The sequence below is a fragment of the Lutjanus erythropterus genome, chromosome 2, assembly GCF_056507025.1.
Source record: "Lutjanus erythropterus isolate fLutEry1 chromosome 2, fLutEry1.hap2, whole genome shotgun sequence".
Classification (NCBI taxonomy): Eukaryota; Metazoa; Chordata; class Actinopteri; order Lutjaniformes; family Lutjanidae; genus Lutjanus; species Lutjanus erythropterus.
The window spans coordinates 44,132,209-44,148,731 of record NC_139318.1 but is presented as its reverse complement, the minus strand read 5'-3'; the positions used below and the strand labels follow the sequence as shown (position 1 = coordinate 44,148,731).

The following is a 16,523-nucleotide window of genomic DNA, read 5'->3' as shown; positions in this document are numbered from 1 at the left end:
GCTATGGAAATGGGATTTCTTACTGACACACATACACACACACTCTCACAAATTCTTGCATATGTAAGCACCCATAGAGAAACCAACACTTAACACGCACAGCATAGCATGCGCAAGTATACATTATGCATAAAGAGACAAGGACACATCAGAAAGTTACAAATATGCACAGAAGTACACACTCACACAAATCCATATGCACATACGCCCAGAACAGAGTTAACGTTGATGCGGCGTAAATCCACTGGATCAGTAGAAAGCCACCGCAGCATACCGTGCATTTCATGTGCAAACACGTTTTCCTCTAAAAAATCAATTTCCCAGACACTGATGTATGTTAAAAGGTTACACAACACTGTTCTCTGTCAGTTCACAAAGCAAGCGTCAGCCTTTTGTGCCCGGCCAAGGACAGCCCTTTGCTGCTGTTAGCACAGAAGTCATGTTTTTCCATGGATCAGGAGCTTTTTTTTGTGGTTAATTAGGTACACACAGTTGGAAAAATACAATGATACAAACACAGACCCGTGCAAAGGCGTTCTGGGAGCCTAGGACGCCAAGAACAAAACCGAAGAACTAGATGTGAAACTAAAATCCCCCTTGCATATTCCTGTTTGTCTTTTCAAGGGCATCTAAAAAGCACATGGATCTGGCAAACGAGACCAATAAAAGATTGAAAAAGCAATCGCTTTGGAAGGTTCCTGTGGCCAGAAAGGGCCGACACGGACATACACTGATCATTCACAACAGTAAAACCACTGACAGTTGAAGTGAATAACATTGATTATCTTGTTTCAGTTGGACCTGTCAGGGGGTCTGATATATCAGGCAGCAAGTGAACAGTCAGTTCTTGAACTTGATGCGTTGGAAGCAGGAAAAATGGGCAAGGGCAAAGATCTGAGAAACTTTGACAACGGCTAATTTTGTGATGGCTAGACATAACAGCAGCCTCCAGATTCCCCAGATCTCAATCCAAACGAGCATCTGTGAGACGTGCTGGAACAACAAGTCCTTACAGGACTTAAAGGATCTGCTGCTAATGTTCTGGTGCCAGATGCCACAAGGCACCTTCAGAGGTCTTGTGGAGCTCATGCATGAATAGGTCAGAGCTTTTTTGGTGGCACGAGGGGGCCACCTACACAACGTCACAATATCAGGCAGGTGGTAGATAGATAGAGAAAGAGTGGTGAAAGAGGGTTCAGCAGGTCTTCATGCACCTATAATACAAAAAGGAGCATCCTTGACTTCTTCAATCCATGTTTTACTGAAGTGAAAGATGAAATCCCTGCCAGCGGATCTCAGTGATGTGACATTTTGCTTTTTTAATGTGTCTTTTGGTGGCTATTTTGAAGATGCACTGCACTTGGAACACTTTAGCAACAACTGCACAGTGGAAGTAGAAGACTGTCCAGAGTCACCTCCTGTGTAGAGAGCTCATAATTTCTTTCCACAGCCCCGCTTGTTTTGGAAGTAGTTTTTCCACAGCATTATTGAAGGGCAATTATTTTCCCCAGTCTAGTTCAGCATAGCATTAGGCTGCATGTAAGGTGATTATGGCTAATGGTAGTCATTTTGTTTGGCCATAATGTGGCAGTGCCGGGTAATTGAAGGTGAGAGCAGGGTTGAGAGATAGTAATTTTTAACCTTTATGTGCTCAGGGAAGATTGAGCCTCTGTGCTCTTTTCCAGCCACATCTTGACTGCTTGCTTACACAGCTTATATTCACATCCAGTGGTCTCTCAGTCATACTTCCTTTGACAAGTCTGTCTCACTCTGTATGCCTCTGTAAATCTGTCAGTCTTTCACAATCTGTCTCAGCTTCTTGGATGTATTTTTTCATCATACACAGCAAAATGTAGGTTTATAAATAGCAAGCAAGGGCAGGGGCCAGCCTGTGTTCATACCAGCAAATACAACAGTTTGGTCAGTGACCCTATGCTTCAAGTTATGATCCTGCTAGCATCATTTCCAGAGGCACCTCTCAAGCATTATTTTTTTTGCTGTGCCACTGAAGCCAGGTGATGTTGTGTGTCTTTATTTTAAATTTCTACCATTTGCCATTGCTAACTTGACCACGGAGCCCTGCACATGTAAACCTGACGTTAGAGGGCTACCTACAGAGTTGAAGTTTGAATCGTAGGGCCACTGACCAAGCTGCTGTATTTGATGGTAGTGAGCAACATGTTGCCTCATAAATTCCAAACAGACATTTAAACTATTTAGGATGAAATCACAATCACAATCTCTTTGGAAAGACCATCAGAGCACCAGTTTGATACGCGGATCAGTACCAACACAGATACTGAACTCATCAAGCAAATCTAATACCTGACACGACATGACAGATCCATAGTTTCTTTGTTAATATTATTTCAGTCTTTATTGCACAGTAATAAAAAAAAAGCACAGGTACTGTACACTACTTTATGTAGGTGGCTGCCCACCCAGAGCCTGGTTCTGCTCAAGGTCTTTGACTGTTGAAAGGGAGTTGAAAAGGTGTTGGAATTACTGGGGTCTCTATAAAAAATATATTATAAAGAGCCTGGTCTAAACCTGCTCTTTATGAAAAGTGCTCTGTTGAGTAAAATTGACATCACTGATTTGCAAATAATTCTGCAGTGCAGTTAAGGGTGTCACGATATACCAATATTGACAATAACCGTGATATTTAAATAAACAAAATATAGACACAAACACACACACACACAGTCCATTATATGTAACTGCACTTTTTGCACAGTTATGGTTAACCCCAGGGGTCAAATTGCACAGTGGCTTTCAATGAGTCCTGTTTTCCAATGCACACCATTACAAAACATGTCGCATGCACGTGCGTATATGGAAGTATGCAGCAGGTGACATTCAGGGTTACTGCAAAAAACATTCTACTGTTACTACTATAGCCAGTTAATACTGTCATCAACATTTCATAGAGGCTAAATAACAGCTATATGAGGCTACTGTTTCAAACTCAAATAATACATTTATTAATCAGGAGCGAAAAACATGGAACAAACTCCCCAGTGGCCCACACAACAAACAGAATTGTGTTAATTAGTGAAGAGAAGTAATTGTAAATGGAATGTAAAGACTGAATAAACACGCCGGCATATTTTCACTGTTATTATTTATTTCAGGGACATCATGTTTTAGAGCACCCTGGAAATTTCTCAAAGCTCCCCATAATTCAAGCAATGCCAAAAAGGAGACAAACGCTCAATAAACAGAGATTAAAGAATAATTTTAATTCTTTTGGACACAATAATCATATAGCGAAAATCTGATATTGTGACAGCCCTAACTGCAGGGCGTTATATAATGGAAAAATTACCACTGTGCAGCTCTCAGTGAAGATGCGAGATGACTTTGATTTATGTCTTCAAAATCCCAGTATTTAAGTATCTCTTACAGGGAGGAGACAAACGGAGAACAAGTGATTTCAGACACAGATCAGGGAATGTAAAACACATCGTTTTCTGTGCACTACAATTCCCCCCTCATATAAACCACTACAAAACACCAACTGTTAGATGATTAAAAGAAAAAAATGGGCTTAAATTGCTTTTGTGTTTTATTTGGCTGTTCATAGTAGCAAAACAGACATTTCTTTGTATGAAAATATTGCATATTATTACTTTAATCCCTCATATCTCTGTTAATTATCTTCATGCATGCCGTCGCCTATACTAACATACTGAGCAGCAGGAGGCAAACAGTGCTTCCCTGCCCAGTGAGGATATGAAGTTAATCCTCCTTTCTTAGCAGAGAGAAATCGGGGAGGTTTTTCTATCTGTCTATAAGTCTCTCTGTCCGCCCGTCTCTTTCTCTCTGCGGTCCTAACTTGCGAGATAAGACTCAATTTCTGTTAAATAAGAAACTCTCCTGTGAAGCAGATTTGTCTGTCTGCTGTGCAGCTGCTTGGTGGCTTCGCAGATCACTGTGTAGGTAACTTACACGCAAACACCCGCCCACGCACGCTCGCATATCTCTGTTCGACTCCGGCGCCTGTAAGTTCCAACGGAAACGGCTTCACATACACACACTTGTAGCGATTACGCACACACACATGCGCGTGCGCACTGGGGTTGACTTTGTGAGTCAGTGTTTTTCGTTCCTTATGTCAGGAGAAGGGAGGTGAAATGAGGTAAACCGCTGGGATACTGTCTAGACCAGTTGATCTCTGTGACCTGCCATCCAGATATATATTCTGCTGCCTCACTGTCTCTTCCTCCACTTATCACTTCTGCTGCTTCTTTTCTCTGGCTTGCCTTTGCCTCCGCTGTCTTTTGTGTCTTGGTTTTTGTCTTCCACTCCAGCTGTCCCCTCTCTCTGCTTCTTCAATTTAAATTCAGTTTTCAAATCATTTTGAGCCAAGAATTTTCCAAGAGAAAAGATTCACTACACTGCTAAGTAATTAAGTACATGATGTGTATCTTGTTGCTCTATTGGAAAACTCTTTCTCTTTGTTTCACAAACTCAATTTATTTCTGCCTTGTTCCTCCTTATTTGTATTCTTTCTCACTCATCCTTTGCCATATGCTTCCTTTTTTTTTACCCTCCATCTATTTCCTTCCTCTTCCCACACTTTAAGGTCCACCCCCCCTTTTGTTTGCGATATTTGCTCCATCCCTCCTCATGTTTCATAGTCTTGCATAGCCAGACCTATCTCCACAGTGCTGTGTCAGCGCTGGAGAAAGGTCTGGCTCCACACATCATTCTGCTATAGAGAGGGGGGGAAAAACCCATCTGGCTTGTTTGTATTTCTTTAAACCAATCACAGTTGTCCTGGGTGGTGCAAAGCCCAGGATGCAACAACAGTGCTCTTCCAAAATAGTCTTGCTTTGGTCGAACATTTGCACATGGGGAGGTGAGCCCTGGCATTCAAGGGACAGTTCCCCCCAAAATCAAAAATGCATATTTTTCCCCTGGCCTGTAATGCTATTTATCCATGTAGATTGTTCTGGCACGAGTTGCAGATTTTTGGAGATAACAGCTAGTGTCTCTTTCCAAAAATCATGACCCGCTTACTCAAGATAATTCATAGACCTTGTTGTGAGCAGTTTCATGTAGGAACTACTTTCTTTCTATTAGAAGGAAAGCGATGCTGGTAGATTCTACTGCAGAAAGAAAGTATTCCTACATGAAACTGGTCTCTGGATTATTTTGAGCAATCAGGTCATGCTTTCTGGAAAGAGACATTGCTGGCGAATTCTTCAAATGTATTTTTTTGGCGCATTGACCACCACAGGACTAGTACTATCTAGTTTTATTATATTGGAGAGAATGCAGGAATCAAATTTCTCTCTGGTTGCAGCGGTTGAACTTTACCCCGGCAGGTTCAAAGTCCAATCTTAATGTTTTGTCCTTTGGCTCTCAGGGGTGAGTGTTAACCATGCTTAGATGTTAGAGCAGTTTACTTGAAGTCTGAACGTGAAGTGTGAACAGCTACTTAACAAAGAACATGTGCATAATTGCCACTAGTAATCTAAACATGCATTTGTGCATAACAATAGAAGTAACAGCTCGACAAACGATTAATTATCCTAACAATGAACATAAAACATATTAATAAAGCTAAAAGGTTGAACATATTAGGTACTGAAGTGATCCAAAAGTAACAAAGTAATCAGGTTGCATTACTTGAACATTGTGATACTTGGATTATTTTATCAGAATATGTATTTTTAATGTTACCCTCTCAAGCCTGGCTACATAGAACAATGAAAGAGATTATAAAGAAGTCACTAAAACTACACAGACCAACACAAGACTACATAAACACACACAGATATATCTACACAGGACTACAGGAAGTGCATTGTCCCAGTGAGTTCCTCGGGTCTGGGTCACACACTGGGCCAAAATATGTTGATAGTGAAAAAAGAATAAAAAAAAAACAAAACAGTTAAATAATGTTAAAGATAATTAAAAACTACTGTGAATGAAAACATATGCTGCTGTATAAATGAAGCAGTACTCTCAAAAATGACAAAAGATCAGTTAGAAACTGCTGTAGATGAATGCAAACATCCACTGTCACTATTCTAAGACTGTTCTAGTTACATAAAGATATATTTGCAGTGTTCAACTGATATAGCATTGAGTAAAAAGTGTAAATCCCTCAGAATGAACTGGATATCATCAAGTATGTTGCTTTTAGTGTGCTGTACAAAAATAAGGAAAGTACACGACCAATTTTAGTAAAGTGAAAGAATGAATATTACTTTGGACAAACATGTGAGTAGCCCTTGATGTTTAAAATCAAGGCCTTCATTTATAAGACTATTTTTCACCTGCAGCTCCTGATGGACTGAAGGATCTTTTTATTTCCCTTTCCATTTTCCACCCTTTTCATCCACCAATTTCTGTCTACATTTCCTCCATTCACTTGCTCCCCTCCTCCTCCTCTGGTCAACGGCTCAGCTGCACTTTTATTTTCCATCTTTTATGCTAGCTGCTCACTGTTCCACTACAGGCTGTAATGTGTTTCAAATATCAGAGCGATTTTTCATCCATACCGAAGAGAATTCCACCGGCCTGGCTCTGCGGCAATAAAATGAAGTTGAACCTGACCTTGTGCTTCAGAGAAAGACAGAAGGAGGAAGAGAAAGAGAGAGAGAGATGAACTTACCAGCTACAGCTTTTCCACCTCTTTTAAAAAAAAAAAAGAAGAAAAAAATACCCATGCTGTTGAGATTTCGGTCTTTGAGCAGCATGAGTGTATCCAGCTCTTAACCTTTTTTGGCAAATGCTTTCTGGAGAGTGTTGTTTGCTTTTTGAGTTGCCATGTAAATTCAGACTTGGCTGGTACAAGTGATTTCCTCATACAGTTGCTTGAGTTGATGTGGGCGTAATTTACTCCACAGCAAAGGTGACAGGTGTACGTTTGTCATGTTTGACATCTAATAGGTTAATAATTGTAAAATCTGTTGCATTGTTACATATTAGGCCTCAAAGTAGTAATAGAGCATAGTGGTTTTTCCTGATGATTGGCTTAATGCAGCATATTTGATTCTTACATGGTTTCTGTCTAAGTCCTGTTGCGAGTTCAGTGCACCACCAGGCCTAAGTTGATCTCCCACTGGGTCTAAGTGTTGGGGAATTATATTTTCGGGGGGGGTGTATTTTTAAGGTGTTTTGTAAGCAACAGTTACAGTGACACAGCTCAGTTGGAAACGGATGTAATGGCTTGAAAGTACACCACATCTGTTGGCTAAAACCTGGATGCACAACAGAGGGACGGAGTCCCTCCCCTTCCAGTGTCCCACATGGGATCTTGTCTTGGAAAAGGTAACAGTGAGAGAAAAATAATGTTTTGATCCAGTCTGTGTTGTGAATTACATTTATTTATTTATTTATTTTAATCTTAACTTTATTTAACCAGATAAGTCAGTTGAGAAGCAGTTCTCATTTACAGTGACGACCTGGCCAAGAAACCATGATCTTTTCCTCAACCTAATGCAGTTATTTTATTTCCTCAACTTAACCAAGTACTTTCGTCGCCTAAACCTAACCAAAGTGCGACTGAAGAGTGAAAATAATATAAAAAAGCAGCGTTCTTTAGAGCAAATTTAGAAGCAGCTGCAGTCATCAGAGACTGTAATTTGTAAAGAGTTATTAAACATGGCTAATGGTAAGAGGGTGTGGAGTTTTAGCTTCTTTTGCAGTTCGTTCTGAATGAGAAACGGCCAAATGCGGTGCTGTCTTCTGGGGTGACCATGTTCATGAAATTGCTAGAGACTAAATTGCAGCTACTGTTGAAGATATTGAGTGTTGAGCATAGGGTGGTTTTGCCAATGATATGTTCATAAATGGATCCATACCAACGGACTTATCGGCAGGTGTGGAGTGATGGTCAGTTGACTGGACAGTACTGGTTACAGTGGTGAGTGTTAGAAGGGGCACCGGTGACAAACTGAATGGCAGCATGGTAAATGATATATAATGAAAAATAATACAAATACAGGGCCCTGCCTTAATGCCCATACTGGGCTCCTGTCAAAAAAGACCCTCGGCAGCCGGCCCCTGCAAAAGATATTTGACAACTGACATCTTTGCCGGGAGAAACCCTGTAATTGTTATTTTTTAATAGCGTGTAATGTTTAGCATAATTTCCATTTCTGTTCTCAATTATTGTTCGACTATTCCAGTTCTAATCACTGCATGTGTGTGTGCTGGCTGATGCATACTGTAATGAATAAGAGCAGGGTCTGTAGATGATGTCTTCCTCTGTAAGGACAGACATTAAGTTGCTACTGTAATGAAGTCATTTCTTGAGTATGATTGGGTATAACAGTAATTGCTAGTTGGGGGTATCATTGATCTCAGTACATTATACTGAATTATGTAATGGCTACAGAAAAACACTAATTGGCTGGAATGTCTATTAAAATCTAAAATATATAATTATATCTTAAGCATAGTTCTGGTTCTGATCATATTAACTGTGTGATTCTTGTATATCAGGACAGCTTGTGCTTTATTATTGCTTACACAGCAGAATACATAATGGCAGGTGCTAGTTGCACCCATGCGTCAGTAGCCAACAATGCTATTTGCATCTGTGGTAAAATACCCAATGTAGCTTTTTACACCCAGGTCTATACGTCCTAGAAAGACAGAAACAAGCACCCAGGTGTCTGTAGCCTTAAATGCTATTTGCACTCAGGGTGCAAATAGACAATGCAGCTATTTACACCTGCATGGCAGAGACAAACCACTATCTTTCCCTAAATCTAACAACCCAACTAAATTGCAACTGAAAACTGAAAATAATAATGAAAAGAATTTTTAAAAAGATCAACAAAGTCGTACTTAAAGGGATAGTTCACCCAAAAATTGAAATTCGGTCATCATCGGATTGGGTTTATTTTGTTAGTCCACAAAACACTGCTGGAGTTTCACAGAAAAGCAGTGTTCTAGAATCTCCCAAAGATACTTCTCATCTAGAGCAATCCAAGTTTCTGAAAGTCCCGACATGCCGTTTGCACACCGTGACGCCACACACACCCAGTTCAGTAAACGTGGCTCCAAGCTAATGATCTACAGTGAAGATTCAGGCTAAAAACATTGTGTAAATAACCTTTTGTTTTGTCAACTTGGCATTTTGGGTCTTTAGGAGACTTGGATTGCATCAGACAAGCAGAATGGGGGCATTTTATACTTGTATGCTGTAGTTTTTTTTTGCATTTGAAGACTCATCACCATTCACTTCAATTGTTTGGGAGATTCTGCCACATTGTTTTCCTGTGAAACTCCTGCAGTAAAAAACTAAACCTGACGTTCAGTCAGCATGAGAGTGAGTAGATAAAGACAGAATTTTCATTTTGGGTTGAACTAGCCCTTTAAACGTCACTCTCCTGCAGAATAGTCTTGTACTCAACCCAATTACCCACTGCAATGTCCTTTGCCAAATCACTTTGTCAGTCCTTATAGAGAAAAATAACATTATTGAATATTTGACAGAATAAAACTGCCTGCTTGTTCAAGAGCCTGAGTACAAGCACTGTCACGAAAAAGCGAATGCAGAATTATATTTGCATTAATCATGCAAAGATTCGTCACAAGTGAAGGCTACATAGCTTCATGAGAATGTGTGACCTCTAACTCTGTAAAGTGACGCAGGAACACAGGTAGACAGACAGGCGTGCTGATTGTGTTAAGAGTTAACACACAGTGATACTCTGAGTCGAAGTCATCCATAACTGAGTCTTAATAAAGTCGCAAGATGGGAGGAGGGAACTTTATATAGCACACTGCCAAGCATGAAGGACTGCATTAACATACACACTCACTGACAGTGTAAACGGCCTTCACACACACACACACAAGCCAAAAACTCCCAACACTCACTTCTCTCTCTCTCAATCAATGCCTTTCTCTTACACTGTCAAACTATCTGCACACACTCAGTGCTCTCCATATGTCTCTATCTCACACACACACACATGCACACACACCCTTGTGACTGTGGGGTCAATAAATCTCCCCATTAGCATTGAGATGTCTTCATCATAGTCAGTGTTGTGGAGCTGCCGCTATGACTCCATTTCATGCCTGGCTTAATGCATATTTGACCTTGGTGCGACTTAACACACACACACACTTAGACACACACACACAGCTATATACAAAACCCCACATTTTGAAAGGTAGGCATGCAACACGCACACTTTCATTAAAGGAGGAACACACACACGTCCATGTGTATATGACCTTACACATCTGCATTCAAACACACCTGTGACCTTGGAGGCTGCTGCAAGGAGCCCTGGGAATTTTCCAGAGTTTCAGAGACAAAGGAAGTGTCTGTGATGGCTGTACAGTGCGTGCGACCCCTGTGGTCTGTGATTTTTTGTGAGTATATTTGTTGTATTTTAGCTGGATTCTGTGTATTCTTGTTCAAGAATATAATGTGTTTGTTTAACTGTGTGGAGGCAGCGATGCCATCGGAGGGCAACACCCAGTAACTAACTTAATTAAAGCAGAAATAGAATGGGCTACAAAAGAGAAAGCAATAAAAGCTGGATGAGAAAAGGGGGGAAAAAAGAAGAGGGCAAGAAAGGCAAGCAAAAGCACAATGTCTCCTGCTGGTATTCATGGGATATATTTGAAAATGTCACTGAGTTTGAAAAATGCTTTGGGGAGGTTAGGAAACAACAGGGAAGTTACAGACACATAGTTTTTTTTTTTTTTATTAGCTCAGCTGGAGTGTAAACCTCACCATGGACCTTTTTAGAGAGACAATCATGGGTCATGGAAACATTGTAGCTTTACATCAGGCTTCAGTTCTATTCTAGCTGCACATTATGCAAACATGCTACATAGTGATGTCACCACGTGATGGAACAAAGGCTGGATTACAAACCAGATGTTTCAGGAGAAGTGTTTTCTGTAAGAGTGAGTAACTCCCGCTGGCATGGACTTTGGTCTTTAGGATTTGCAGACCTGTTACATGGACAAAATAGGTATATACCACACCCAGAAACCATAGTATGGAGAATTTAATGTTTTTAACTTTTAGTTCTTGGTTAAACTTTGGGAAATATTGTGGATGGTGTTGGCTAAATATCGCTTAAGTCAGTGCAGGCGTGAAGCACCAGCTACTTTATTAGTTACACCGTGCTAGTACCGGGTCTGACTCCCTTTTGCCTTTAGAACTGCCTTAATTCTTTGTGGAATAGTGCTGGAAACATTGGACTTTGGTCCATATTGACATCATAGCATCGCACACAGTTGTCCGTAATGCGAATCTACCGTTCCACCACATCCCAAAGGTTCTCTATTGGATTGTGATCTGTGATCTGGTGGCACTGTTGTCTTTCTATCATCTTGAACCAGTCTGCCTGTTCTCCTCTGACCTCTGGCATCAACCAGGCATTTTTGCCCAGAGAACTGCCTCGCACTGGATATTTTCTCTCTTTTTTTGTATATTTTGTTAAGTTGTGTATGTTTCCAATGCTGATGAGACCCAGAGAAATCCATGATTTCTGGGTATTGAAAGGACTGAATGCAGATATCGTAGTTTTGATACTACATGGAATTGAGTCATTTTAATAAATAACTTAAAGGTATTGAGTACCAATTATCAGCCCTATGTGGAAGTGATGCTTGCATTACTGTAAACACTATTTTCGTAGGTAAGGAGGGCATAAAATAAGCCTTAAGTAGCTTAAACCTAACAACACATAGCACACAAACACATCATTCATCCAGATCTCCACCTTATGACTTCTATGCAGTGTGAGGATGGACGTCCCCCTTCCTGAGCCGAGTCCAGGCAGCAGTTACATTTCTTCTAAAATGTACTTGACAAGCAAATTAGTAGTAGGAGTTAGGGCTACTTCAGGAGTACAAAGGAGGACATAGTTAAGGAGGATGAGAAGACTTTATAAAGATTTATGTGATGGGGTGAAGCGCTGGAGTCAATTCTCAACTGAACTATCTTAGAGAGACGGTGTGAAGGAGGAATGTAAAGTACAACCTGTTTCTGTTTCACTGAGCAGATAGTTTGTGTTTGTCCTGACCCCTCCTCATCTCTCCTTTTCTCCTCAGCCTTTTACTCCCGTCTTTCCTTCGCTTTTCCTCCCCATCTGTTTCCTGCCTCACTTCTCCTCTAAACTCTCCTCATGCCATCTTTCCTTTGTTTCCTCCTGCTCCGCCTCTTCTTTTCTTCCCTTTCTTTCACTGCTCTTCTGATTTCCTCTTTATGCTTCTCGTTTATTCTCCTGTTCTCCCTCGTCTTCCCTTTCATCCACCCCTCTCATTTCATCACACTTATGTCTTTTACTCTTTTATCAATTCATCCTTGTACACAACAGGTCTTGTAAGTTATTTTTAACCAGTCAGTGTAACAGTAATTAGATCCTCTTGCCTGTTTTTGTTTTAATCTCCTTTTCCTTTCTTTGGACGACACACTCACTCACACACATTTAAACACAAACACACGCGCCCAAGCAGGAGCTGCGGAGTGACCCATGTGGCCGGCTCATTCTTCATTCGTTTAGGGAAGCCAGTGTTTAGATTGGCTTATGGAGGAGCCACTTTAGGCCACTAATGAATCCACAGCCGTCATTAACATGCAAATAGCTCCATTAAGGAAACATAGTCGTGCAGTTTTATATTAGAGCCCCTTTTCCTTCTGAGATGCACACTCATCTACAGGCCTGGCTGGTTGTCAGAAGCAGAACTGCCGCAGCACTGAACAAAAAGTGGCATTTTAATTTATTAAAACCACAATGCAAAGATTAAAACATTCAATATTTCACAACTGTCTAATAATATAAACTAAAATGGGCTTCTTTCGACTTTTGAAAATGGATTTCCTTTTTCTCCTCATTCGTTTCATGCTCTTTTTTTTTTTTTTTTTTGATTTGCACCAAAGAAAGTTCCTGTTATACTTGATTTGCTGAGGTACGAAAGGTGACCTACCAAAAAAGAGAATGCAAGTGATGGAAATAAATAAACTCTCAAATAAGTCATCATATTGGGAGTGGATGCAGTATATGTGTAATGGTGTCACCCACTTTTACAAGCATCCTCAACAAAAAAAACTTTAAAAACTTGAATAAAAATTATTTCCTCTCCCTTTTTTGGTCCTCTGGCGCAGCTCCTGACATGTGACATTCCTTCATCAGTCCCTCTGTCCCTTGAAACCTTCATCTCTCCCTCCATCTGTCCTGACTAATAGAGCCCATGCACTCATCCAATCAATCTGTCTCTTCCTTAATTGGGGGAGAGATATTTTAATTAACTGTCGTAACGTCATGCCCACCAATCAGGACTCGGCGTGTTAAGTGACTCATTTAACTCAACTGCTTGTCATCAGCGACCAATCTTCTCTCACCTAGGGTCCATATAATGCACGGTGTGCTGACTATGTGTGTGTATGTGTGTGCGAAGGGGGTGGGGGGGAGTGGGGGGTTGTGGAGGGGAGATTGGTTGTCATGGTAACTTATTCCTTCTTTCTCTCTCCCTCCACTAACAGACAGTAGCCAGCCATCGCTTGCCCAGCCCTCTCTGACCCTGCAGAGTTTTCCCTATGGAGGCTGTGAGTCTGTGGAGCTCTCCTACCAGAGTGGTATGTGCACATAACCAAAGCAGTTAGCTACTTTGTTAGTCAGCTAGTTAGTTGCTAAACTAGTTTTGTAAGTTTCCTAGTTAGGCAGTTAAATAATAGTTAGCTCGTTAGTCCCCAATCACTGTGCTTGTTAGTTAGCTAGGTAGTTAGTCAGTTATTTTAGCCACTTAGCCAGCCAGTCACTAAAACACCTGACTAGCCATTACTCATTAACTTAGTTGTTTAGTTCCTTTATTAGTTATCCAGTCAATTTGTCAGTCACGCAGGAATTTGGTTAGTTAGCTACTGAATCAGGTAGTTATTTCGGAAGCTAGTTTGTCAGTTTGTTAGTTAGGTGGTTAGTTAGTCAGTTAGTCAGGTTCAACAGGTACAATAACAGTGAAATGAGCTAGATAGTGAGATAATCAGTCTGACAGTTATTTGGTTTATTAATGAAATATAATTTTGTTAATTTAAATGTACTGACAGCAGGCGGGCAGTATATATTTACTGACTGCTAATTTGTCACTTTGCTAGTTATGTAGTCAGTTTGTTTTGTTGAATTTGTTTGGCTAATTTATCAGTTATCATGTCAATCATACAGTTAGATAGATGGTTAGCTGTTATTTAGCCATCTAGCTAGATAGTGAGAAAACCAGGGAGACAGTTTGGTTTGTTAGTTAGGTAGTCGGTCAGTTAGTTATCTAGTTAATCAGCTTGCCTGTCTGCCAGTCAGTAATTTAACTAAGTTGCAATTTAAATAGCCATTTAGTTAGCTGTTCAGTTGTGTTATTAGTCAGTCTGTAAATTAGTCAAGCATGCAGGAAGACAAATAATTAATTAGCTTGTCAGTTTGGTTTTTAATCGGTTATCTCATAAATCAGTCAGCTAGTTAGCTAGTTAATTATAGCCTAGCTAATTGGGCCTCTCACTGAAGATATCTAAACATAGAACATAAGTTTTTTGTATTGTTTTTTTCTACTTTTCATTTGTGTAGAAATGTGTCAGTTGAAAGCAGTTCACCTTGACACACCTGCAAACAGGAGTTGGACTAGTATCAAGCGTGTGACTGTTGCTGAGCAACTGATATGTATTCAAGCTGCTGTCATGACAGTAATTAAAAGGAAAGCAGCCTGGGGGGACACATTACACTAGAGTGGTCAAGAGAGTATTTTAGGCTGCAGATATCAAAGAGCTCTTATATTCGTCGTACTGTAGCAACATCAGGGTTCACAGCACATCCTGATTATGATTGGTATGATTGGATTCAAATGGTTTTGGTACCATCGCTTCAAGCAGTTTAGGAGTAAACACACTTTTAGCAATGTTGTTAATAAGTCAGGTTGCATGTACAGCAGTTAGTAAGTTTGTTACTTACCCTATAGTTTGGTGATGCAGCAATAAGATGTAACAGAAACAGCCAGTAATTTGCATAGTAACTAAGTTACTTATTTGAGTGTTTTAATCAAGGTAAAGACAGTTACTTTGCTGCTTTGGTTTGCTGAAGTTGGTTATTCACTATATGACTGACTAGAACTGGAATTGGGTATAATTATTTTTTTCCATCCATCCATCCATCCACCCACCTACCCACTGTCCCTCCCACACACTTACTGTGTGTACCATCTTGTTTACATATTCATATCTTTCTGTCTCTTTTCCTGTAAAATGTTTCTGTTCCTGCAGGTCAGTTCCAGGCGGGCCAGTTCCAGCCAGCTATTCGAGTTGCCGACCTCCTCCAGCACATCACCCAGATGAAATGTGGACAGGGCTACGGTTTCAAGGAGGAATATGAGGTGAATAGAGAGGCGCACACACACACATACACCAAGCAGCTTATAATGAGAACAACAGTAAACTAGGCATCAATGTTTAGATCGACATTACAAGCAGCTATTACTAAGAAGGGCAAAGGTCTGCAGCTACAGCACACAGATAATAGGTATAATAAAATGTTTGTGTGACCCCAGAATGTGTAAATATAACTGCTGGTAAAACAGTGAGGTCAGACAGAGGCACGTTTTCTTTTATAATAAGCACATTCTACGCTCTAAACTAGACTGGCACCATGTCTAGGGTGTATCTGTGCCTCTTGTTAAGTATAAGATGTGATATGCTGCAGCTGACCCCATGGCCCCGAATGGAAGTTACACTGCAAAGTTTCAAACAATCAAGGGTAGTTGTGACTGAGTTTCATTGCCCCACACCACTACACAACTGGTAAGAGATGGGATGTTTTTTGTGCATAGAGCTGTTGTGTTACAAATTAGTTGTTTGTGAGAGAAAACGCACAAAAAAAAAAAAAAGTCTAGAAAACTCAAACTTTCAAGGCAGCTGTCTTCACTCCAAGTTAAATAAACTTTTGAAAAAAGTTTTTCAACCTATAATCTTTTGTTGATTATAATACTCTTATTTAAAGGACCAGAGCGTAGGATTTAGCAGCATTTTGTGGTTAAGCTTGCCGACTGCAAACAGTCTCTCTAAATGTTTCTCAAGTTTCCAGCCAATGCGGAGATGGAGGGGGAGTTTACATGCACGTCCCAGCTAATGCACCAAATTAGGGTTTCCAATAAAAAATAGACACTACCGTCCTTCTGAATGGCTGAAAAACCAGCTTCAGTGCCATCCTATATAAATATTTGCCATTTCTTGAATCCCAAATCCATTGTGGCTTCACTTCTTTTTTAGTGAGACTGCAGGATCCTGTGGGCATCTATGAAGCATGTAGCCAGTTACCTTGATATTATAAGTATGAGACATATAGCATTAGTATTTGAGTATTTTGATTTTTATGTAAAATAGCATCTGAGTGTTTCCCAGGGCACAAGTTACCAGTTTTCCATTTAAGATTCAATGTAATACAGTTTTTGAAACTAAAATAAATAAATGAAGTTTGCATCTCAGCAGTATCACCTGGTAATTAGATTCCTTTATTTTGCAAACAGCATCCACATTTCCTCTGTTGTCA

At 40.3% G+C, this 16,523-nt stretch overlaps 1 protein-coding gene across 1 annotated transcript in view; it reads left to right on the top strand.

Moving 5' to 3' along the window:
• Nucleotides 1-16,523, top strand: part of ptprt (protein tyrosine phosphatase receptor type T) — a 485,707-nt gene that overhangs the window by 379,897 nt on the left and 89,287 nt on the right. Inside the window, exons 21-22 of the mRNA XM_084740791.1 lie at nt 13,484-13,576; nt 15,242-15,351. Coding sequence (XP_084596917.1) covers nt 13,484-13,576; nt 15,242-15,351 — 203 coding nt within the window. The remainder of the gene's footprint in view (nt 1-13,483; nt 13,577-15,241; nt 15,352-16,523) is intronic.